Source organism: Caretta caretta, chromosome 25 (assembly GCF_965140235.1).
Source record: "Caretta caretta isolate rCarCar2 chromosome 25, rCarCar1.hap1, whole genome shotgun sequence".
Classification (NCBI taxonomy): Eukaryota; Metazoa; Chordata; order Testudines; family Cheloniidae; genus Caretta; species Caretta caretta.
This window is the reverse complement of record NC_134230.1, coordinates 6,953,314-6,979,408: the sequence shown is the minus strand read 5'-3', so window position 1 is coordinate 6,979,408 and position 26,095 is coordinate 6,953,314. Positions and strand designations below refer to the sequence as shown.

The window sequence follows — 26,095 nt, the reverse complement described above, 5'->3', positions numbered from 1 at the left end:
CCTGTGTTAAAAATATGAGGAGACCTGGCATCAACAGGCCTACAGCGGCTTCCACGGAGCAGGTCTAGGCAACCTGATGCTTTGAATGGTGATGGCAGGCTGACCACCCCCGGGCTCCCGATGTTGCTAGCACAGCTAGAGCTGAACCAGCCGTAGGTAGATTGCCCTAGGCAAACAGAACCAAATATCTTATTCATTTATTTTTTAAAAAACTCCCCCAAGTGCAACAGGTAAATGACCAGTAGGAAGGATGAGCAGAAGGGCCCTGGATTCCATTCCACTGCACTGTCTTCTTCTTCTGAAATACTGTTCTTTGCATAAATCGTATCGCTCACTCTCACTTCAGAGCTCACAGGACTAACCTCCGCTAGGACGACGAGCAGACAGAAAATCCTTTCACAACCATTCTAGGTCACAACATGGTCTCCTGTGTGCCTGTGCTGTCTATCCAGATTGTAAGTTCCTCAGGACAAGGCCCCTCTTCTCAATGCCAACAAACACGCCATCTACTCAAAGGCATGATTCAAAGGGCCAGATTCTGTTCCCAGTTACACCAGCATAGCCTTGTTGAAATCAATGGAGGTGCACAGTGTAACAGAGCAGGATTTGAGCCAGAGAGGCTATGTTTTCTATGCTGACTGTAGGAAGGTAAAGGCTAAGGCCCCTTCTGCTACAGCTTTGTATTCCACAGGAGTTAATCTTTCTGCACATTGTCCGAATTCCAGAGCAAGAGATTATCTTTAATTTTGTGATAATTACCATAAGCTGCTTTAGTGCTCAGCATCTGGAGTGTCTAATGTTGTCTGTGTTCCAAGTGCAGAGTCCACACTGATTGTCTGGAGTAGGGGTGATCAAAACAGCCACCTAGGGCAAGGGATCACAGCTCTTTGGAACAAATTTTGTTTCGGGGGACAACAGCATTGACAGTAAAAATCGGCTTTCAAAATAAACAGGCTTTCTGTCTGTGCAGAAATCGAAAGGATTCCATTGGCTACTCAGCGTGCAGCATTTGGCTGTGCTTATCTCTTAAGTAAGCTGACAGATGGCCTGGTGGAAAAAAACTGACTTAACTCTAGCTCCAGGCGTAATACAGCCACGAAACACAGCACTTGGGTTTATGGATGAGTTGGAGCTCTCCTTTAGGAAGTTTCCACACTGAACAAGCTAATTGAAACCGTCTTACTCAATGTAACTCGAGAAGTCCATAATCACACTGGGCCATTTTCAAGACAGCCACTTCATACAAGGGTACTCTACTGTAACTCCAGCTCTCTGCCTGTCTCCATCTCAGCCCTTGTTTTTAAAGGCAATGTATGTTCTGTACATTTGACTTGCTGCTGTCCTATCCCAACCAAAAAAAAAAAAAGGGCGGCACCCCGCCCCCCAAAACATTCAGAGCTGAGAATTCTGATTGCAGCACAATGCAACTCCCATCTCTGTTTGATTTAACCCTTACCCCTTCCCTGACTCTTCCTCTGGCTGCTGTCACAATTTCTTGTTCTTCCAATATAAGCACTCCTTGGGGCAAGGACTGAATTTATTTCTGAAAGCACCATGCACATTTACAGAGCTATACAGAGAGAGATTCTGGGAGCTGACTTCCACTTTTAGCATTCATTTATACTGTAACTTCCTTGAAAAATCATGGGTATTTAAACTGAGACTAGACACACTGGAAGAGAAAATTAGTTGTTTCGTTAACAAATAAGCACAAGTTAAAGTACTTTTAAACAACCCAATTTATTATTTGCATCCTACTTCTTCACCATCAAGGCAAGTCCCAAAGGACGTATCCTCCTTGCAGTTGAGCAACATCCAGATTGATCTATAGCTACCTATGACACTCACATACACCACCAGTAAGTGGCCCACAAAACATCAGCAGGACAGGATACAGGCTGAATTTTCAAAGCTACCTATATGGGGTGCCCCACTCCCTTACATTCTTTTGGAAATCTTGGCCACAGTTGTAATTTACAGCTGACCTAGCATATCAGATGTCAAATGCCCCTTTAAAGAGAATCCTGCCACATTCTGGGGTTCTAATGAAAAAACTGCAGCTAAATATAAAAAAAGAAAACTGATTTATTTTATTTTTATTTATAGAATAATTCGCTCGTTTTGATTTAATTTAATACTAGAATCTATATAAAAGTAAACACCTTAACTGAAACTGGTTTCACTCACAAGTTCTATAGTAGGAGATTCTAGGGTGCCAAAACAATCTTTTATAGAAGAGAAATAGGCCATAAAGCAAACTCTTCTCAAACTCACATTAGGGAGCAAGTGTGACTCACTGCCATAAAGATTGGCACCTAGATAATCAATGACAGAAAACATCTTAACTTTAGTTGTCTGCTCCAAAGCCCGCTGAACAGCCACGACTGTACTCAGGTGGAAAAATGAGGCAACACTTAAAGATTTAAATGACGACTGCAAAGCTTTCATAGAAATTAACTCAAAGAGCCAGTGGATTGGATGCCCTAGTGCAGTACAATATAACTGCACTGTGCTAAACGCAGGTGCACTAAGTTCTAATGGGCTGAACCTCCTCACTGATTTATTTGTGGGCCAACTTCCGGCCCTAGTTGTACAGCAGGGAGAATGCATGGAAGGAGACACAGGGTAAACTTAACAGGTGGCAAACTGGTAACATTTGGGTTGAGACTTCACATCAGGAAAAAACAATTGAATACATTTCTATTAAGTATTATGATAGGAGCCAGTGGCAACACAGCTAAGGTTGCCTAACCCTTTCCATTACTGTCCCGATGCTTATAAAGCGTTTGCCAAACTAAGCAATTGGGTTGAAATTCTTTATGCTAGGTGTCTATCTCAGGGTAAATTTATTTGGAAAGTTTCAGCCAAAACAGATCAGATGTTTCAGAGAAGGTGGTTTTGTTTTGGGGGATTTTTAGAGGGGTAAAGGTAATCAGATGTTTTCCCAATGCAGCCACAATTTTTCCCTCACTGTGCAGGGTGTTTAAGTTGAATACTAACTGTGGTGTGCTCCATGACTTTTCCAGTAAACATGGCAATGAAAAAAGGCTGTAAAGAGTTGTAAAGTCCCAAGACAATTCAATCTAAATAGGTTCAAGAATCTTATTTAGCTTAGCCCTAGGTTAGCTTAGTCTATTCACAGGTCTCAAAGCACTTTACAAAAAGATTTCAGAACTACTCCCATTTTACAGATGGAGACAAGTGAAGGAACATGTCCAAGATCACCCAGCAGGTCACTGGCAGAGGCAGGAATAGAACCCAGTGCTTCTGCCTCCCAGACCATGCTGCCTTCCCAAGAGTCTACAGTTGGGTGTGTGCATGTATAGGAGGCGTTGTCTACACCACACTTTCATCGGTAAAACTTCTGTCATTCAGGGGATGTGAAAAACACCCCCCCCCCGCCAACGACAAAAGTTTTACCAACAAAAAGCGTCAGTGCGAACAGCGCTGTGTCAGCGGGAGAGCTCTCCCACCGACAAAGCTCCCACCTCTCAGTGGGGATGGATTTATTTTGTCAGCATGAGAGCTCTCCCCTGCTGACAAAGAGTGACTACACTGCGCACCTTTTAGTGGTACGGCTGTAATGGCACAGCTGTGTTGCTAAAAGGTGTGTAGTGTCGACATAGCCTAAAAAAATCCGAAGACTACCCATATGCCGTTTCTAAGCCAAATTTCAGTAAAGGCAAAAAGGCCCTCATTGGCCAAAACCTATGTAAAGACTGAAGTTTTAAAATTAAGTTTTTCAGTTATTTAAGCACAAAGGAGAAACTTGAAAAGCTAAACGACTAAAGAAGAAATTTTCAAAGCTATTCCTTCAAAAGCAGCTAGATAGAAATTTGACAAAGCCACCAAAAATGTTCACTTCTGAGCTAAGAGTCACAAGAAGTTTCTATCCAAGGGTAACTCCTTCAGAACATTTACAGACATCTGATAATAGGGTCTTATAATGAAGATACCCCTACCACTACCGATGTTATTGCTACTGTGATGTTCTGCAGGGTAAGGCCAAGGAAGTAAAGCTTGAGTAGCTGGTGAATTTACCGAGGACTCATTTGTTGTTACAATCAACCTCAGATGTCAGTAAATAAGTACACTCCTGAATATGAAATGCCACTTAGTGGTGGGGGGAGGGATAGCTCAGTGATTTGACCATTGGCCTGCTAAACCCAGGGCTGAGAGTTCAATCCTTGAGGGGGCCATTTAGGGACCTGGGGCAAAAATTGGGGATTGGTCCTGCTTTGAGCAGGGGGTTGGACTAGATGACCTCCTGAGGTCTCTTCCAGCCCTGATATTCTATGATTATCCTTTTATTAGAAAGTTATATTGATAACACCAGAAAAAAAAATGCAGTAGACGGTGCATAACAGACTTTTGGCTGATCAACACTGGTTGTCCATTTTAGCAGTCGCAACATAGCTGAACTTTGGAAGATAGTGTCTGAAAGCACTGGACTACATTTTTATTTTGTGACTAGCAGTGACATTTAAAAGCCTGACATTTCTTCAGTGCTGACCCTTTCCAATCAACTAGAAGATTGTATGTTATGCTACTATAATGCAATGCATGTACACAAAACATTTTTATGTTTGTTCAATCTGCTCTGAAACTAAACTGAATTGCAGGAGGAAGATGATTGTATGAGGAGGGGGTTAAACTAGTAAAATGGGAGGGTAAAAAGAGGGAAGATTGAGCACTCAGATGGCACAAAATTGAGATGTTGAGAACAATATTAATCAAGGAACCAAAGGACATGAAGAGAAGGAATTCTTGAATTGCCTATATACCAAAGAACCATGCACATTCTTAACCTGTCTAGACAATACAGAGAAGCAAAGAGAGCATCAAGGATGTGAAGATTGCTTGTTAGGTCAGTTCTAACTGCAGCTTGTTCTGGTCAATGTATTACATTACAAAGCACTGGAAGAGAAAGTGGAGAGCGCAGAGGTATGAGCTATAATGAATGAATGAAAACACACATATTAGACATGTTAAGAGAAATATGGTAGGAAGTACTGGAAATGAAATATCCATCTTAAGAGACGGCACGATGCTGTTCTTTTCCATTAGAGACTGATCTTAAAAGAAATTAAGGAAAAAGCAATTCGGAAAAGATGCCAAAAAAGGACTTCACGCTGAGACTCATAAGCATCCTAAGTAGGCAAGCCAGCCAGGCAAGGTTGTAGAAGAGAAATCAGTGCTGGCATTCAGAATGCATCAAATGGAAAGAAGTGGACTGGGATGAAGCCAACCTCAGAGGGCCTCCATCTTGTCCCCACAACATGCAGTCTCAGTTCCTACCCAGCGGCACAGCACGAGGGCAGTAATTAGAGGGAAAACAGAGTAACATCACTCTGAAGGGGAAGCTATTTACAAACTGGCCTTTCCAGAGATCTACAATGACCTACTTTACCTTGTTAAATAGATAAGACTTCCCTTTAAAAAGCAACACAGCTTGCTGAGGATGATATACGTAAAGTAACCCACTATTTAAAAAAAAAAATACAGCACATCCCTGCGAGGAGCTGCTGTGGCTAACTGTACCCAGAACAAAGAAAATTCCTCAGTTTATGCCATTTGTGAGCTTACAGAATCAGTGAAGTAAAGCAATTTGAGAGGTTGTACTCATTAAGGGGGAAAGACAACATAAGATGAGCCTGTAAAAGGCAAGCAAACTTTATATACCGAAATGAATCCATTCTCCCCTAGAGCATTCAGGAAAATTCAGTGAGTTACTTTAGGCCTGTCTATACATAGGAGTTGCACCTGTTTAACTAACAAGCTATAAAACAAGTCACACTAGTTCAGCTGTGTTTAGATGAGGCATTCTACAGCACCATAAGTGAGCATGGTGCATTATAAGTACCACACAGCTCAAGCCCTGGAGAGCTTACCATCCAAGCAAGCTGTATCGAAGAGGGTAGAACTGAGTAGCATCCAGCTTTCCATAGCCACTGGCTGGAGCAGGCTTCACAGGAGACTTTCAGAGGCCCCCAGACATGAGTGGAGGTATCAGACTACTTACTTCAATTTGGCCTCTGGAGTAAATGACCCATCAGCAGAGAGGGAGAACGTCCAGCTACCTCCCAGTCCCACCACTACAGCTTCAACTGCTTGGTCCTCCATACTCCCCTCTTTATCCTCCCTTCCTTCCCTCCTCTACTCCTATTAATTCTTCAGCTCCCTCACAGTATGTAAAAAACCAACCACCACCACCACCAGGTGGAACTACCATGCCATTTGCCAACCAACATCTTCTACACTCTGATTGTATGATGCACACAAGTGTGCTGAAGAATATCCATGCAATCCTCTTCAAGATCCTTCCTATCCCACGAGCGAAGGAAGACAGAAGTCAGAAGATTATGAAAGTCAATCGCTGACTCAGTAAAGTGGAGTAGAGGTTTGTTTTGTGGAATGTTGGTCCACCTTCTATGGAGAGAGGGGGCTAGATAGTTTGGATGGACTCCACCCCACTAGAACGGGACCAATCACCTTGGGAACAGACTGGTCAGAAAAGTCAGGAAGGGGTTAAACGAATAACGAAAGAGGAGGGTAAAAAGAGGGAAAATATAAACTCTTCACTGGCACAAATCAAGATGCTGAGAACAATATTAATCAAGGAATCAAAGGACATGAAGAGAAGGCATTCTGGAATTGCCGATACACCAAAGCTAGGATGACAAAGAAGAACTGGAATTGCTCATTTGTGAACGTAAATTCGATCTAGGTGATATTACAGAAACCTGGTGAATGTTCTGCACAACTGGAATGTGAAAATTTATGGTTAAAACCTATTTAAGAAGGATTGAGTGGACAAAGCGGGAGGAAGAGTGGCACTGTCAAAAATGCCATTGCCCTGTTTCTGAGTAACTGATAATTCAGAAGAAAATAATACAGAATATTGATCCATAAGCATTCAAACAGATACAATACAAGGTCGGGTATTAGTTGGTACTGACAACCAAATCACACTAAGAAACAGGATGACCGCTACCTTATGCGCCTATCTATAAAGTGTAGAGGAAAAAGCTATGTGATCATGGGGGACTTCAACTGGAGTGACATATGCTGGAAGTCTCATGTTGCCAGTACTAAAACATCCTTGGAATTTCTAAATATTACACATGACAATTTCTTAACTCAAAGTGTTGTAGCCAACACAGGACAATTCGATATTAGACGTTGTCCTAACAGATAAAGAGGAACTGATCATTGAACTAAAAATTAATATTAGCTTGTGTACAAGTGTTCAAGACTTGATCACATTTATAATGTGCAAGTTGAATGAAGTCCAGACCAGTAAAATAAAAATATATATATACACACACACAGTGCTTTAATAGGGTGAATTTCACAAAGCTGAAGACAATTGTGAGCCAAATCAGCTCAGGGAAGAATTTAATCAGAAAAATGAGAATGAATACCAGATATCCCAAAAGCCACAAACCCGTAATCAAGGAAGAAGGCCGTGCTGGTTAAAAAACTGACCTGGTTTAGAGAGGAAATGAGGGCAGCTGTAACAAATAAAAAATAATAATATAACGAATGGAAGAAAGGGGAAATAGTAATGAATATAAATGAGAAGTTAGGTACTGTAGAAAATTGATAAGGGAAGGAAAGAGACAAGGAGAAATCTATAGCCAGCAGAGTTAAGGACAATAATAAAAAGAATCCTGCCAATCGTATTGGTCCATTACTCAATGTAGGTGGTAGAATTATCAATAATAATGTAGAAAATGCAAAGTGTTCAATAAATATTACTGTTCTATATTTGAGGAAAACAACAGATATATTCTCATTGTATGGTGATAACATTCCATTCAGCTAGTAATCTTTGGATGATGTTAAACAGAAGCTACTAAAGTCAGACATTTTTAAAATCAGCAGGTCCAGATAACTTGCATCCAAGACATTTTTAGAGAGCTGGCTGGGGAACTCGATGGATCATTAATGTTGATTTTCAATAAGTCTTGGAGCATTGGAGGAGTTCTAGAAGCCTGGAAGAAAGCGAATGTTGTGTTAATTTTTAAAACGGGTAAACAGGATGACCCGAATAATTATAGGCCTGTCATCCTGATACCAATCCTGGGTAAGATAATGGAGCTCTGATTCAGGACTCTTAATAAAGAATTAAAGGAGGGTAATGTAATTAATGCAAATTAACATGGGTTTAAGGGTAATAGATCCTGTCAAACTAACTTGATTTTTTTTAATGAGATTACAAATATGGCTGATAAAGATCTCAAAATGTAACCATAAATGGGGAACTGTCATAGAGCATGTGTGTTTCCAGTGGCATCCCACAGGGATCGATTCTTGGCCCTACTCTACTTATCAATTTTATCAATGACCTGGAAGAAAAGTGAAATCATTGATAAAGTTGGCAGATGACAAAAATTGTGGGAGCGGTAAACAATGAAGACAGGTTATTGATTTGAGTGATTTGACTGTGGTTCTCAACCAGGGGTCTGGGGACCACTGGGGGGCCCCAAGCAAGTTTCAGGGGGTCCGCCAAGCAGGGCCAGCATTAGACTTACTGTGGCCCAGGGCAGAAAGCTGAAATCCCACTGCATGGGCTGAAGCTGAAGCCAGAGCAACTTTGCTCCACAGGGCCTCCTGTGGTGGAGGGCCCCAGGCAATTGCCCTGCTTGCTACCCCCTAATACTGGCCCTGCCTTTTATATGCAGATGGTTGTTGTGGCACAGGTGGGCTGTGGAGTCTTTATAGCATGTTGGAGGGCCTCAGAAAGAAAAAGGTTGAGAACGCCTGTTCTAAAAGACCTGCTCTAGGAATTATTGTGGGGCAATTCTCCGACCTGTTTACACAGGAGGTCACACTAGATGATCATAATGCTCCTATCTGGCCTCAGAATAGATTAATCTCTTTCCCACACCCTTTGTCTTGCCTATTTTGATGGTAGGCTCTTCAGGGCAGAAAAATGTCTTCTTATATCTGTTTGTACAACTCCTAGCAAAAAGGGGCTCTGATCTGGGCTGGGGCCTTCGGGTGCTACCGTAATATAAATATTACTATGCAGCAACAGCAGAGAGCTCTGAGCCAGTGTCTATACCACACTGTACATGGTCTCTCTCAAGATAAAATGGGACTGGGGTAGCTTCAAGAATCCCAGGACACTCATTTTAGTGCCTCTTGCTGGCACAGTCTATAGCTGTGAACTCCCCCATATTTGGCTACAGACTGGCTAACCTAGTGAGGAGGGCTTTAAATTAGGTTCGAAGGGGGCAGGTCACCAAAGCCCACAGGCAAGTCAAAAAATACGGAGACCTGGGAGAAGGATCGGACTTTGTGGGGAGCATGGGCTGTTATAGCAGAAATAAGGGAGAGAACACAGAACTGGGAGTGGGGAGAGGGAAATCAAATCAGTATCGTAGATGTCCGAGTGCTAATGTGAGAAATATGGGGAATAAGCAGGAAGAACTCGAAATGCTAGTAAACACACACAACTATGAAATAGCTGGCATCACGGAAACTTGGTGGGATAATCCGCATGATGGGAATATTGGTACAGAAGGGTACAGCTTGCTCAGGAAGGGCAGGCAGGTAAAAAAGGGAGGAGGTGTTGCCTTATATATTAAAAATGTACAAACTTGGATTGAGGTTGAGATAGAAATAAGAGACAGACTTGCTGAAAGTCTCTGGGTAATGATAAAAGGGGTAAAAAAACAAGGGTGATGTCATGGTTGGGGTCTACTACAGACCACCAAACCAAGAAGAAGTGGATGAGGCTTTTTTTAAACAACTAACAAAATCATCCAAAGCCCAGGACTTGGTGGTGATGGGGGACTTCAGCTACCCAGACATCTATTAGGAAAACAACACAGCAGGGGACAGATTATCCAACAAGTTCTTGGAATGTATTGGAGACTATTTTTTATTTCAGAAGGTGGAGAAAGCTACTGAGGGGGAAGAGGCTGTTCTAGATTTGATTTTGACAAATAGGGAAGAACTGGTTGAGAATTTGAAAGTGGAAGGCAACTTGGGTGAAAGTGATCATGAAATGGTAGAGTTCATGATTCTAAGGAATGGTAGGAGGGAGAACAGCACAATAAAGACAATGGATTTCAAGGAGGCAGACTTTAGCAAACTCAGGGTGTTGGTAGGTAAAATCCCATGGGAAGCAAGTCTAAGGGGAAAAACAATTGAAGACAGTTGGCAGTTTTTCAAAGAGACATTATTAAGGCCAAAAGAGCAAACTATCCCACTGAGTAGGAAAGTTGGGAAGTATGGCAAGAGACCACCCTGGCTTAACCAGGAGATCTTCAATGATCTAAAACTCAAAAAAAAGAGTCCTACAAAAAGTGGAAACTTGGTCAAATTACAAAGGATGAATATAAACAAATAACACAAGTATGTAGGGATAAAATTAGACAAGCCAAGGCACAAAATGAGATCAACCTAGCTAGGAACATAAAAGGAAACAACAAAACATTCTACAAATACATTAGAAGCAAGAGGAAGACCAAGGACAGAGTAGGCCCGTTACTCAATGGAGGGGGGAAGACAATAACAGAAAATGTGGAAATGGCATAGGTGCTTAATGATTTTTGTTTCGGTTTTCACCAAAAAGGTTTGTGGTGACTGGATGCCTAACATAGTGAATGCCAGTGAAAAAGAGGTAGGATCAGAATCTAAAATCCTAAAAAGGGAAAGAACAAGTCAAAAATTATTTAGACAAGTTAGATGTCTTCAAGTCACCAGGGCCTGATTAAATCCTAGAATACTCAAGGAGCTGACTGAGGAGATATCTAAGCCATTAGCAATTATCTTTGAAAAGTCATGGAAGATGTGAGACATTCCAGAAGACTGGGAAAAGGGCAAATATAGTGGACCAATAAAAAGGGAAATAAGGAAAACCTGGGGAATTACAGACCAGTCAGCTTAACTTCTGTACCCAGAAAGATAGTGGAGCAAATAATTAAGCAATCAATTTGCAAACACCTAGAAGATAAGGTGATAAATAACAGTCAGCATGGATTTGTCAAGAACAAATAGTGTCAAACCAACTGATAGCTTACTTTGATAGGGTAACAAGCCTTGTGGATGGGGGGGGGGGGGAGAGAAGAGAAGCGAAGCGGTAGAGGTGATATATCTAGACTTTAGTAAGGCTTTTGATATGGTCTTGCATGATCTTCTCACAAACAAACAAGGGAAATACAACCTAGATGGAGCTACTATAAGGTGGATGCATAACTGGTTGGAAAATCATTCCCAGAGAGTAGTTATCAGGGGTTCACAGTCATGCTGGAAGGGTATAACGAGTGGGGTCCTGCAGGGATCAATTCTGGGTCCAGTTCTGTTCAATATCTTCATCAATGATTTAGAAAATGGCATAGAGAGTACACTTATAAAGGTTGCGGACGATACCAAGCTGGGAGGGGTTGCAAGTGCTTTGGAGGATAGGATGAAATGATCTGGACAAACTGGAGAAATGGTCTGAAGTAAATAGGATGAAATTCAATAACGACAAATGCAAAGTACTCTACTTAGGAAGGAACAATCAGTTGCACACATACAAAATGGGCAATGACTGCCTAGGAAGGAGTACTGCAGAAAGGGGTCTGGGGGTCATAGTGGATCACAAGCTAAATATGAGTCAACAGTGTAATGCTGCTACAAAAAAAGCAAACATCATTCTGGGATGTATTAGCAGGAGTGTTGTAAGCAAGACACGAGAAGTAATTCTTCTGCTCTATTCAGCACTGATTAGCCCTCAACCTGAGTATTGTGTCCAGTTCTGGGCGCCACAATTCAGGAAAGACGTGGACAAATTGGAGAAAGTCCAAAGAAGAGCAACAAATATGATTAAAGGTCTACAAAACTTGACCTGTGAGGGAAGACTGAAAAAATTGGGTTTGTTTAGTCTGGAGAAGAGACAACAGAGGGGACATGATAATGTTTTCAAGTACATAAAAGGTTGTTACAAGGAGGAGGGAGAAAATTTTTTCTTCTTAATCTCTGAGGATAGGACAAGAAGCAATGGGCTTAAATTGCAGCAAGAACGGTTTAGGTTGGACTTTCGGAAAAAAATTCCGAACTGTCAGGGTGGTTAAGCACTGGAATAAATTGCCCAGGGAGGTTGTGGAATCTCCGTCATTGGGGATTTTTAAGAGCAGGTTGGACAAACACCTGTCCGGGATGGTCTAGATAATACTGAGTCCTGCCTTGAGTGCAGGGGACTGGACTAGATGACCTCTTGAGGTCCCTTCCAGTTCTATGATATCTAGACTTCCTGCCCTATCGCATGAGAGACTTACACTGCGTGAACCTAGGGCCAGAGGAAAGAGCTCCCCTGTGACTCTACAATCATTTCCTGAACTCACTCCTATAGGAAGGAGACCACCAGCTGAACTGTAGCCATATATTCTTTGAGCTAATCATTGCACACTACATTATACAGCATAACCAGAGCTATGGAATAAGATGCCTTGCTCAAGGAACCTCTTTAGTATAAATGACTGCAACAAACAGGATACTTCTGCAGTAAAAAAAGGCATCTAACCAGGCTATTTCTAAGAAGTTCTTCAGCAGAAACTCATGCTGTCACAGGAAATAATCTGCTGTTATCCAGGATCACAAGGTGATTCAGGATAGCAATTAACTCATCCCACTCCAAGCCTAGACTACTTCTCACCATAGGGTATGCTCTTTCTCTCCTGACTCGCTACAACGGGGCATTCCTCCCACAGCGGGAACTGCTGAGCTAATACATACTGTGTTAAAATGTCTCCTTGACAACGAACCAGGAAACATTTACAGCAGAGAGGCCAGTTCCAGCTCTGAATAAGCAGAACAAATGCAGTGAAATTTAAAACAATGAGCTATTTTACTGTTTTAAATCAGCTGCATGGCTAGGAAGGGCTTTTCAGAGAGCTTAGCATGAACTGTATGATAGGTCATCTGGAAAATGAATCAAAAATCTAATCAAGAAGAACATACACAATACCTAGTCGCAGAGTACACTGCTCCACATTCAGCTGTATCATTATGTAATCCAGTGGTACGTTCAGACATTTAACTTTTGCAATACAGTTTTTTACCACTATAGACGAAGTGCAGATTTTAACCAAAAATAGTATTTCTTTCCACTTCTATGCCACCTGTCATTGGAGGATTTCAGAGATTAATCAAGAAAACTTCTTAACACACCTGTGTTGTCACCAGTTTACAGATGGGAAACGACAGGCAGATATGGGAGTGACTTTCCCAAAGGTCAACCAATGAGTCAGTGGTGAAGAAATGGAATCCTTTTCCTAATCCTTGGCTTCTTATTATTACAACCTCCAAAATCAAGCATTCACTATTGGCAAATTTTGACCTACAGACTAATTTGAGGTAGTCAACACCATTGGATCTCTTTTATCCCACAATGAGGGTTGTATAAGAACTGTAAGCTCTTTGAGACAGAAACCCATCTTCCTACATCTATGACATATCCAATGCCCTTTGACAGACACACCTTAGCAGCACATTATACTGCCATGTTGATTTGTAGCAGAGGAAATAAGGTCCTTGGACATCCCGCAATGGATGTCTCCAGAGCCAATCAATATCATTCTGAATGCTCAAAAGCTATCCCGGGGCGTGGGGGAAAAGGAGAATCTCATTCAAGAGCAAGAATGCACTCTCCCCAATCTACCCAGGAGAGAAATGTACTGTCTAGACCATCTCTGCTCCTGCCACATGACACTAGGACCCCAAAACAACAGACACTGAGCTTCCTCATTTGATCACTGGAGTTAACTGGGCAGACCCTACAGCTTTAGTATTTAATACAAATCACAGCTACTTTACCCTTTCTCTTTCAAGAATGGGGGCAGCAGGAGGTAGAACAAGAACCACGCTGCTCCTTTGGTTAGACTAAAAGGACAGGCTAAACTGACCATCAGCAGATTCCATCAGAACCACAAGCAACATGTTGGACAATTAACAAAGGGGTCTCCAACTGTCCCACAAGACCCCAGACAACCTATTCCTGACACTATATTGAAGCCTGAAGCTGACCTGGAGAAGCCTGACAAGAGCTGATATAGTCAAAGGCCTTAGAACTCAGCTCAGAATTAAATTCCCCTCCCTGTCAGATCCACACACTTTAGCAAAGCATTGATACTTCAAAACAAACCATGGATTCCTGCAGGAAAGCAAGGCGTAAGCAGCTTTAAAGCCTCTGGGCAGGGAGAGAAACTGATCTGCAGTGTCTCCGCTGGGCTCTTCCTTCTAACATGTTAATAAAGGGGAAGATTTAGTGAGTTCATGAGTTCCCCCAACCTACCTGGCATCACAGACTGCTTGGGAAAGCAGTTATTCTCCCCTTAGATACCACTCTACTCTATTTCCCCAGACACACCCCTTTTGTAATGGTACACGTTCCAGTGGGATTAGGTGCACAAGGCTCCATTCCAAACCTCCCGGCTTTGCACTGCAGAGGGGGTTTCCTCAAGCGACAGCAAATCAACCCACCTAGGGCCCTCTGACACTTGACCACCAACAGCCTTTGAGGAGGTGGCTAGTCCTCAGCTACAGAGTTAGCATGACAGTATGCGGCTATGGCTGACCCTGGAGTTAGGAATGAACAAAGAACCTGCAGCCAAATCGAAGACCTTCACTCAACTGACAAAGTATCACAAACTAACCAAACCAAAACCCTGTACCCAGTGGTCCTGGAGATTAGCACCGGGCAACATCTTTCCATACTAACCACACTTTGATCTCCACTGCCTGTGGTAATACCTCCGGAATTCCACCCCCCGCCCCCCAGTGGTTCTAGAAACATCCGGTGGGGCAGGGAGACCCAGTGCATTGCTCACAAGAACACTGTAGCAGACAGAAAGGAGTAGGGAATTTAAGTGGAACTGAAATACTGCTGATTTTCCCCCTTACAGAGTGCTCCACAGAATGATAAAATCAGAACCTCTGCACTACATGAGAAAGATGTAGGAGGGATAAATTAGACAGATATGTTCATTAACTATTTCCTTCATTATGTTGTGTTGCTAGAGGGGACGCAAGCTATCTGCTTACTACCAACCACTGTTCGAAGACTAGAAGTTACATTTACTAACTACAAACTCCTCCCCTCAAACTGCTAAAGACATTTTGGTACCACAGAGAAAGATTCTGGCCTTCTGGAAGGGCAAAAGATAGACACCCAGTTGAGAAACTAACTACTGAAAGAACTAAAGGTAAGTACATCAAAACACTCCTCTAAATCCAGTGCTAGTGGGGAAAAGGAGAAGATCCAGAATTTCACTGCCCTAGTACCAGGATCTGCTGGCACCGCTACAGTCAGACTCAGTGCAGGCGTAAGCAAGTACAACTCTGATGTCAGTGGGAACTCAGCACCACAAGATCAGACCCCAAAGATGTAACACCCTTTGCTCACAGTAAAAGCAACTGTCTGAATACTAAGGCCATGTCTTATGCGTCACTCTGGAAATATACCTGGATTTTTCTTAGCGGGTGGGGTATTTTCCGATTTGCTTGCAGCAAAAGCTGCTTGTCTAAATCCTCTAAGATTTAATTCTACTCTTGCTAACGTTGCATGACAGGGAGATTTTCCTGGGGGTGCTCAAAGCAGCACAGACGAACAGGGGATTTGTGAATGGGGCTGTGTAACAACATGCGTCACTGAACATGCAGCCCCTTTGCTAGGCTGCTCACATCACACTGACTAAACTCCTCTCCTTCATGAAGCACTTTCCAGTGGCCAGAGGCTAGAGCTTACAACGTTGAAGAGGCTGGGGGAGAGGAGAAGAGAAGAGGACATTAACATTTTATCTAATTTGAGGTTAATTTCAAAGAGAATGTTTCAACTTGATTTATTGAAACTGATTAAAAAAAAAGAAGAGTTCTTGTGTCTTATACGGCCCTCTTTAAATAATATGTCCAACATTTTCAGACAAATGTGGTTTTCAAGTTGGTGATGGCCCTTTAAAAATGTACAAGTATAGGAAAGAGAGGATCAAAGAGAGGCACCTAAACTGTTCAAACAAAACAAGCTCAAAGTGAGCTGCCAGAGACCATAATGAACCTTAAAGATGAAACTTCAGTAGAAATCCTATTTCCAGAGGAACTGTCAGTGAGGTATGGCACCTTGTGACTCAGCCGATAAGCTGAGAAGTATGGATGCGTTAGCTACATGACACTGTACACCATTCTCACAGGCGCCTCCAACATGGCCAAGCCAACCCCGAGCTGAAGAACAGGCCCTTCCTGGTACAGATCTGCAAGTTTGCTCAAAAGCAGACTGATAAAAACGAGGCAGTATCTCCAGCCCACTGAGCAGCGTTCTCTCTTATACTCCTAGCTTGGCATCTATTACTTCCATTTAACAAATACGGCTGTGTCAAATTTTTATTCATTCAGGAACGAGTTCTCCCCATTTGTGTGCCCAGACTTTGTAAGGGTAAATGGTCCGAGCTAAAGAACAATGGTCTTTTCAGACAGGAATCTTAAATTAGAATATAAATAGAGCAATAACATTATATATTAAATATAGAAAACTTCCAAAGACACTGGGGTTGCAATGTCAAGTATTCAAGACTTAGGAAGTGCCAGAATTAAGAGTGATCATGCAACTTTCATTCTGGCCTCCTGCACTGGTACATTGCAATAGTCGTGCCCACCGTCACAAGCAGTTAGAGGCAGAGCCAGAAACCGAACCCAGCTCAAGTTCTGGCCTAGTGCCTTGTGCACAAGAGAGAGAATCATTTCTCTTCATGCAACACACTGCCTCATTCACTGTCCATCCTGCACACTGAATAAGACAGGGATGCTTAGACGAGTAAGTTATGTCACATGCAATTCAAGATTATAGCTTGCAACCTTAAACTTAACATTTCTTAATGTCTGAGTGCCTGATTTTGCAACCTTAATGTTCTTTTAAGATCTTTACAATAGTTTCCTAAGATTCTTAAAAAACAGAAGTTAGATCATGTAGAACATGAAGACCCTCTGCATGGAGGGTTATAACCCAGAATCCTTGGGTCCAAGGCACAGACCTCTACCACTTGAGCTAAAAGAGTAAGTAGCCACCATTAGCCTCTATGTGGATGAACCATAAGGTGGCTTGACACAAACTTGCCCATGGCTTACACAACTATTTGTTAGACAAGAGAGGAATGCTGAAAATCTCTGGCTCTATTCCAGATGCTGTAGGAATAGTGGGAGATGTGGTCTGCACAGCCAGGCACATAAACGTCACACGTTCATTCAGGGCAGGGCACCTAAGAAGAAAGAGGCTTGGGTCTGTCATACTAGAGACAGAGCTCTATTCTTGGTTCTACTGGAAGTGACCTTGTGCAATCTCTCAGTTTCCCTCATATGTGAAAAGGGAGGGGGAAAAGTGATACTTGCCTACCTCTTAAGGTAGGCAGATGGACCCCCTCTCAGTGAGGGCTGTGAAGTGCACAGAATTAAGTCAGTGGAAAAGCAGGGACTGCTCCTGGGGGAAATCCGTGCAATGCAGAGGTTTTGCAGAAATTAATGTTGTGCATGCAGAATTTCCTTTCCCCCACAAAAATAGGCTGCAGTGCTGCTGGTCACTGCTAGGGACCGCTGGACCCAGCAGAGCCCAGCTTGCACCCAGAAGACACTACTGGGGCGAGGTGGGGGGCAGAGCTAGAGGGGTCCCAGCAACTGCAGTTCCCAGCACCCCCTGAGGGAAGGAGACAGCGGCACACAGAAAACTCCACACAAGCCTGGGACCCAGCCTCAGACTGATTCTCCCTCTGGATCCCTGGGCTCTGAGGAGTGGGGGGGGGGGGGTTTGGTGCTGGGGGAGGTAGGGGGTTCGGGTGTATTGGATGGGAGAGGCCCCCAGATGGGCTCAGGACAGGGAGGAGGCAGAGAAACACGAACTGGGTTGTCCTAAGAGTTTCTTTAACACACTACTCCTGGTGGGAAATTTCTGTGTCTCTATTGTTGCAGACATACTTGCTGACAGGTATTTTGAAATAAGTTACCAAAATAATTGGAACTAGCATGATTATGTAGTGTTATTTTGAGAAATAAAATTTGCAGAATTTTAAAATAGTGTGCAGAATTTATTTTTTGGGTACAGAATTCCCCCAGGAGTGTAAGACTAGAACTCATTATCTTTTCCTAGCTCCCAACCCAGCGAATTTTTCTTCTCAGACACAGGGAGTTGTGGCTGCTGTGATCCCTGACTGGAGCTCTAGCTCCGTGTCCACCATGAAAGAGGCTCAGTGGGGGCTCGCACCATGACCAAAGAAATTTTAACAAGCTCTACTGAGCACGTGTAAGTGGATGACTGGGAGGGGGAAAGCAAAAGGCAGTTATCTGACCCCAGCACTATCACTTTCAAGTTTCATGATCTTACTTCAAAGGATGGGGATGCTAGAGCTCAATGGAACAATGTGTAATACTGGCAAAGCTACTTTTCTTGCCCTCATTCTCAGAAACGAATGAACCACTGAACCAAAAGTCAGCCTGAGGGAAAGAGCAAACATGGAAATGTCCAACCCAAATGGTTAGCAAGCAACTGAAAAACAGGGCTCGTTATGGAAAGTGTCAAGCTACTTTAACTAAAGACAATCCTACCAGTTCTGCCAAAAATACATTCATCAATCAAATGCTCTTATAAATGATTACCCTCAATCCAAGTGCCTGTTACTCTCCTTTCACAACAGACTCAGACACTCCCTATTACAGATTAAAATGGTTTTCCACATCACCTTGGCACAAAAAAAAAAAAACACCTTAAGTCTGTCCCAAGGTGAAATCCAGCTTAATTTTTATGCTTCTGCAAATTCATACTGGTCAGTTTTAGCTTTCTGGTTGCTAATTAACAGTCATTTTCACATTTTGGTTTTTATGTATTAGTACAACACTGCAATGCTGAGCTCACTAACTAGGCAGAAGATGGTTTAAAAGGAAAAAGATTCACAAATCTCAATATTAATAGAAGTGTTTTCATGAGGTTTGAAGTTAGTTTTTCCAAAGTTCATTTCAGTCACTCTGCTTTTTTAAAAGCAACTTTGTCCATCCATCGTACCTTTCCATCTGAAAATCTCAAAGTACTTTACAAGCATTAAGCCCCAACACCTTGTGAAAGCTAGTTTTATGCCCATTTTATTAATGAGGAAGTGGAGGCACAGACACATTAAGTGACTTTTCCCCAAGGCCATGGAGTCAGTAGCAGATTCAAGAACAGAATTCAGGAGTCCTAATATCCTAATATCCAACCCTTATCATTTCTTCTCCAAATGTTCTTAAAATTGGCATCAATGTGGGGTTGCCATCCCTGTTCACACAAAACACAACGAGAGGTAAACCTAGTTTACGATTTAGAAGCAAAAACAGGCCTCCTGATTCCATTCCTTAGGCCTGGTCTACACTGGTCAAATTTAGCCATGTTAGGTCGATTTAAAAATGACTGCGTCCACACAACCAACCCCGTTCCATCGACCTAAAGGGCTCTTAAAATAGACTTCTGTACTCCTCCCCGACGAGGGGAGTAGCACTAAAATTGACCTTGCTGGGTCAAATTTGGGGTAGTGCGGACGCAAATCAACGGTATTGGCCTCCGGGAGCTATCCCAGAGTGCTCCATTGTGACCGCTCTGGACAGCGCTTTGCACTCCAATGCACTAGCCAGTACACAGGAAAAGCCCTGGGAACTTTTTAGTTTCTTTTCCTGTTTGGTCAGCATGGTGAACTCAGCAGCACAGGTGACCATGCAGTCCCCCTAGAATCGTAGCGTGTAGAATGTTTCTACGCTCCCCCTATTATCTCCATCCCTGCAGTTATTGCAGATTAGAAGATGAAAAAAAACACGCACTCGCAATGACATGTTTTCTGAGCTCATGCAGTCCTCCTGCACTGATAGGGCACAGCTTAATGCCTGGAGGCATTCAGGGCAGAGGCCAGGAAAGAATTAAGTGAACACGAAGAGCAGAAGCAGAACATCATTCTGAGGCTAATGGGGGAGCGAACGGCCATGATGAAGCGTCTGTTGGAGCTGCAGGAAAGCCAACAAGAGCACAGCCCCCCGCTGCATTCCCTGTATAACCGCCTACCCTCCTCCTCCTCGTGTTCCATAGCCTCCTCACCCAAGAACGCGGCTGGGGGAGGGGAAGAGAGGGAGAAAGGCCCCGGGCACCACTTCACTTCAGAGAATGGCTCGAGCAACAGAAGGCTGTCATTCGAACAGTTTGATTTTTAGTGTGGCTACAATAAGCCATGTGGCCTTGTCCTTCCCTCCTCCCGCACCCCACCTGGGCTACCTTGTCCATTATCTCTTTTTTTTAATAAATAAAGAAAGAATGCATGGTTTCAAAACAATAGTTACTTTATTTTGAAGGGGGGAGGGTGTTTGGCTTACAGGAAATTAAACATCAACAAAGGGGGCGGGTTTGCATCAAGGAGAAACACACAACTGTCACTGAAGCCTGGCCAGTCATGAAACTGGTTTTCAAAGCCTCTCTGATGTGCAGCACGCCTTGCTGTGCTCTTCTAATCGCCCTGGTGTCTGGCTGCTCAAAATTTGATGCCAAGTGATTTGCCTTAACCTCCCACCCCACCATAAATGTCTCCCCCTTACTCTCACAGATATTATGGAGCAAACAGCAACAACAATGGGAATGCTGGTTGTGCCGAGGTCTGACCAACAGTGCCAGTGAGCTTTTAAACGTCCAAAGGCACATTCTACCACCATTCTGCACTTGCTCAGCCAATAGTTGAACTGTTCCTTACTACCGACTAGGCTTCACAAGCCATGGGAGCAAGGGGTAGGATGGGGTAGGTGCGACTGTGCGGTGCTGCCAGCTGGGAGAGCAGCCTGAGGCAGAAGGCTCCAGCTCACAGGACAGCAGAGTTGCAGCGGAAGCAGTAGAGCCGTACACCATGGACAAGGATGGCCAGCAGTCCTACTGCACCGTCTGCTGTGAAGGCACCCAGGAGCTGCTGCTGTGTAGCAATGCCAGCTGCTGCAGGTGCTTCTGTGTTGAATGCTTGGAGGTCCTGGTGGGACAAGGTACCTCGGCCAAGGCAAAAGAGCAAGAGCCTCGGACCTGTTACATGTGTCAACCACACAAGTACTATGGGGTGTTACAGCGCCGACCGGACTTGAATGTACGGCTGTAAGACTTCTTCACCAGAGACAAAGGACAGAAATATGATGCACCTAAAATCTAAAAAGACCCGCACATTTCCCAGCGTCACTAACCTTGATAACAGAACGTCAATGATTGTATTGGCTACTTAAATCAGAGCAGCCCCCACAATAGACTTGCCCACAACAGCAGCGGTGACAATGAGCTGAGCGGGCTCCATGCTTGCTATAGTATGGCATCTGCGCGAGTAACCCAGGGAAAAAAAAGGCATGAAACGATCGTCTGCCCTTTCTTTCACGGAGGGAGGGGCGACTGATGACATGTACCCAAAACCACCCGCGACAATGTTTTTGCCCCATCAGGCATTGGGAGCTTAACCCAGAATTCCCATGGGCAGCGGAGACTGGAATAGCTACCCACAGTGCACCACTCCATAAGTCGATGCTAGCCACAGTAGTGAGGATGCACTCCACTAACTTAATGTGCTTAGTGTGGACATAATCGACTGTATAAAATCGAATTCTAAAAATAGACTTCTATAAAATCGACCTAATTTCGTAGTGTAGACATACGCTTAAATTGTCAGCATCTCATTGCAATAACTGTCTTGTTCCACTACAATCACAGAGTCAGGACTTAGATATTTAAAAACTCAGGTTTGCAGGGACTTCAGTGGCCTTTTGGGGGGTGCTGGGATGAGAAGGAAGGGCTATATATAGGTTTCAGAGGAACAGCCGTGTTAGTCTGTAGTCTATATATAGTTACACATGATTAATAAGTGAACAAGCCACAAAAAGTCATTAGCAAAATTTTAGGAAGTTCTCCCCCCAAGATTCTCATTTTCTTTAATAAGCATTTTCCAGCATTACTGGATCAGAAGCCATTTTCTTAGAAGAGAGCCCTAGAAAGTTAATCCACTAGTGACTCCTGTTTAATATTGAAGTGAAAAAAACAGACATTCAACCCTGACAGACTGAAGTGGAGAAAGAGGCTGCATAATCAGTTCTCTTTCATGAGAACAAACCGAAGACAGAAGAGATGCCCAAATGCTATGTCTAAGGAGACAGATCCTATACCCTCTACACTGGAAGGATTAACTTCCCACCTGCTTTCATGAGGAGATTTAATAAACCATTGCTGGAAAAAGAAAAGATTGAGTGGTAGAGAATGAAGCATAATTTGCATTCCACTAAAGAAGCTTAATTATTGATCTAATAATTGATGGTCTTAGCATTATATAATAAAGTTAGGAATGTAACAGATCCTGGTTAATCTTCCAGATCTCAGCTTTGATAGCTCAAAGAACAATCCTTGTGAACACAACAATATTACATGTGTTATATTTAAAACCAACAGGAGCCAGAAAACACAGGATTCCAGCGTGAAACATTTACTTCTCCATTCTGCCAAGGCAAGCATTAGCCCAGCAACTGAATAGGACATCATTTCTTAACTCTCTAAAGTGTTAAGACCCTGGAATAGTTGCAAGGCTGTTTTTATCTTAGTTCCAGCTTTGAATTTACATACTATTTCTACAGTTTGCATTTCTGTCAACAAACTCTACTGAGGTTTCAACACGGTGTCCATGAACACGTATGTGGGCAGATGGTGAGAAGGACCATTGTAGAGCAAATATAGAAAGGGAAGCTGCCCTTTAAAGGGACATCAATTTGAAACGGACAATTAAAAAAAGTACTTTCAGGAGTTCCATTTGAACAGAGTCCCTCGGACAATTTTTGTAGGTTTTCAAACACATTTCCTATCCCCCCCCCCCCCTTTTTTTTTCTTTTTAATTTAAAATTTCTCCTGTTATTGCACAAAGCCCAAAAACATACAGGGAACTGACTGACTTAACAGGGGAAGCAGGGAAATTGACTATATACAAAGTGCTCTTACATGCACAATGTAAACCTGAAAAACATTCCGTTAATCTTTCAATCACATTCATTTTAGGAGTTATTTGTAACCCTTGTAGGCAAGGAGTTTTCAGAGAGAAGGGTGGTTATTTAGTTGACTGACTTTCTTTAAAAATGGGGCGAGACATTCCTATTGTGAAGGGTTTACAAAAGTCAGTTTGCGAGATGAACAAAGATTTAGCTGAAAAAAATCCCTAAACGATCAAAATTTGCATCCAATAGAAATCTTCCATGGAAAGTGAAAGTCTGATTCCTTTCCCATCTCTTTCTATGGTGGAGAAAGAGCCAGTGTGTCTTTGGAAGTTTTCATCAGAGTCCATTGCGTTCCCTGCACACCACAAATGACAAACACAATGGATGAATGATTCTAGAACATCCAGTTGCATAGCCTTTGGGTAGCAGCAACTGAGAATGACTGGGAAAGTGCCAACCTGGGCAGGCTCTCACCATCCTCATGATGAGATCCAGGTAGGCTAGCACCAAGCACCAAAGCCCATGTAGCACTTTAGAAGATTCATTTTTCAAAGACAAACCAGAACAGTTTGAACCTTAAATCCACCAAAGAAAATTTGAATTGAAGTTTTCAATGCTACAATAAGGTCATATCTACACCTTTTAAAAACAGAACAGCCAACTTAGTGGTAGCTCTAAGAGGCAATGGTTAACCATCTTAATTTGACTTGTAATTGAGACTAACCTTCATTTCTAGGACTTGTGCCAAGACTGAAGTTTTTCTTCCTATTCCTTAACCTTTGAAGGCCCTGGGTGAAGTCCTGGCCCCAGTAAAGTCAGTGACAAAACACCTACTGACTTCCATGGGGCCAGGATTTCATCCCATTTCCAAAAAAGCACCAGTAATGAAATATTAACGATGTCTTATCTCAGCTGCTGTAACCACAGAGTTCCTACCAATTTTGTTAACACAGTAAGAGTGCTTTGTTTACAGGTTATTTCTATCACTACAATGCATGCCGATAAGATTTAGCACTTCAAGGCACTGCGATCTGCTGGGAGCTGTGTGATGATAAACTGATTTTACAGATGTGTCTTGAGTGATGAAAAGGTCTCAAGTCTGCCCACTGCATGGAAGCATTCATCTGACTTTATAACTCACACACAACACAAAAGGATTTAGCCAATACAATATGTACCAAAATTACTCAATTCCCAAGCTCCCCAATTTGGCCTAAAGTGACCTCAATTACCTGAGCTTCTAGAGAGTCCTAAACAAAAGCGAAAATCCACATACCATCCTTATTGACTAAACTCTCATTGCTATAGACATTATATGACTGGTATTAAAAATATGGTCATGCTGTTATTTCAGTGGTTGCTTCAGTTAATGCAACATTGCCTGGTTCACAACAACTCAAGACAAATGAATATTTACGAGCTTAGAAAGACACAATCAACTTGAAACTTTAATAGTCCCACTGCATCCCCTTTAAATATGTCCTTGTCCTGAAAAGAATAGAGAGTACCTTTAAACCTTTATGTTATACATACAGTCTTATTCTGCTCCACTGCTGAGAATTTTATTGGTATGTAATAAGCTATGACAAGAGAAGGTTAGGGTTGCAAAGCACTCCACAGCTAGAATGTGGCAGAATTGGGGTTGTCCACGCATCCTTCATTCAGTCCCCTTGGGCATATGCCTTATTCATAGACTCCAAGGTAGATGAGACCATTGTTATCATCTAGTCCAGGGGTTCTCAAACTGGGGGTTGGGAGCCCTCAGGGGGTCGCGAGGTTATTACATGGGGAGCTGCGAGCTATCAGCCTCCACCTCAAACCCTGCTTTGCCTCCAGCATTTATAATGGTGTTAAATATATAAAAAGTGGTTTTAATTTATAAGGCGGGGAGGTTGTACTCAGAGGCTTGCTATGTGAAAGGGGTCACCAGTACAAAGGTTTGAGAACCACTGATCCAGTCTGACATATATAATACAGGCCAAAGAACTTCCCCAAAATAATTCATAGTGCAGATCTTTTAAAATCAAGATTGGCTGTATTTCTAAAACAAACCATGGTAAGTTATTCCAGTGGTCAACTACTTATTTTAAAAAAAAAAAATCTACAGCTTATTTCCAGTCTGAATTTGTCTAGCTTCAGCTTCCAGCCACTGGATTGCGTTAAACCTTTCTGTGCTAGATTGAAGGGACCATTATTAAACATTTGTTCCCCATGCAGGTACTGTACTTACAGACTAATCAAGTCAACTTTTAACCTTTTCTTTGCTAAACTACATAGATTGAGCTTTGTGAATAATGCTATAAGGCAGGGATTGGCATCCTTTGGCACGCAGCCCACCAGGGTAAGCCCCTTGGGGGGGGGCCGGGCCGGTTTGTTTACCTGCTGCATCCGCAGGTTCGGCCGACTGCAGCTCCCACTGGCCACAGTTTGCCACTCCAGGTCAGTGGGGGCTGTGGGAAGCAGTGACCAGCACATCCCTCAGCCCGTGCCGCTTCCTGCAGCCCCCATTGGCCTAGAGCGGCAAACCGTGGCCAGTGGGAGCTGAGATCGGCCGAACCTGTGGACGTGGCAGGTAAACAAACCACCCCAGCCTGCCAGGGAGCTTATCCTGGAGGGCCGCAGGCCAAAGGTTGCCAATCCCTGCTATAAAGGCATGCGGTCTAATCCTTTAATTATTCTCATGGCTCTCCTCTGAACCGTCTCCTATTTACCAACATCCTTCTTGAATGGAGGGCACCAGAACTGGACTCTATTTCTCACGGTGTGACCACTGCTGGCTATAGAGGTAAAAACATTTCCACTCCTACTGGGGATTCCCATTTATGCATCCAAGGGTCACATTAGCCATTTTGGCCACATCATCATACTGGGAGCTCATATTCAGCTGATTATCCACCATGATCCACAAATCTTTATTATATTAGTCTGATCCACCGCATAGAAGAGGCAGAGATGGGGGCAGAACCCAGCTCTCCTCAGTCCCAGTTCAGTGCCTCAGAACTAAGAGGGCATCATTTCTCTTCCTATAACCCTGTGTCTCATTCACTGTCCACCCTTTGCATGGAATTAAGTTTCATCCAAAGCATGGAGGAGCTAGAGCACTTCAAAGAGAATA

At 43.0% G+C, this 26,095-nt stretch overlaps 1 protein-coding gene across 6 annotated transcripts in view; it reads right to left on the bottom strand.

The window, feature by feature from the left end:
* Nucleotides 1-26,095, bottom strand: part of PIP5K1C (phosphatidylinositol-4-phosphate 5-kinase type 1 gamma) — a 76,570-nt gene that overhangs the window by 38,937 nt on the left and 11,538 nt on the right. Inside the window, exon 1 of one of the 6 annotated variants that reach the window (XM_048831145.2) lies at nucleotides 760-799. The exons of the other annotated variants lie outside the window; for them this stretch is intronic. Within the exon in view, the coding sequence (XP_048687102.1) occupies nucleotides 760-784 (25 nt within the window). The 5' untranslated portion in view covers nucleotides 785-799. Of the gene's footprint in view, nucleotides 1-759; nucleotides 800-26,095 lie in introns of those variants that run through there. 6 annotated transcript variants of the gene reach the window in all.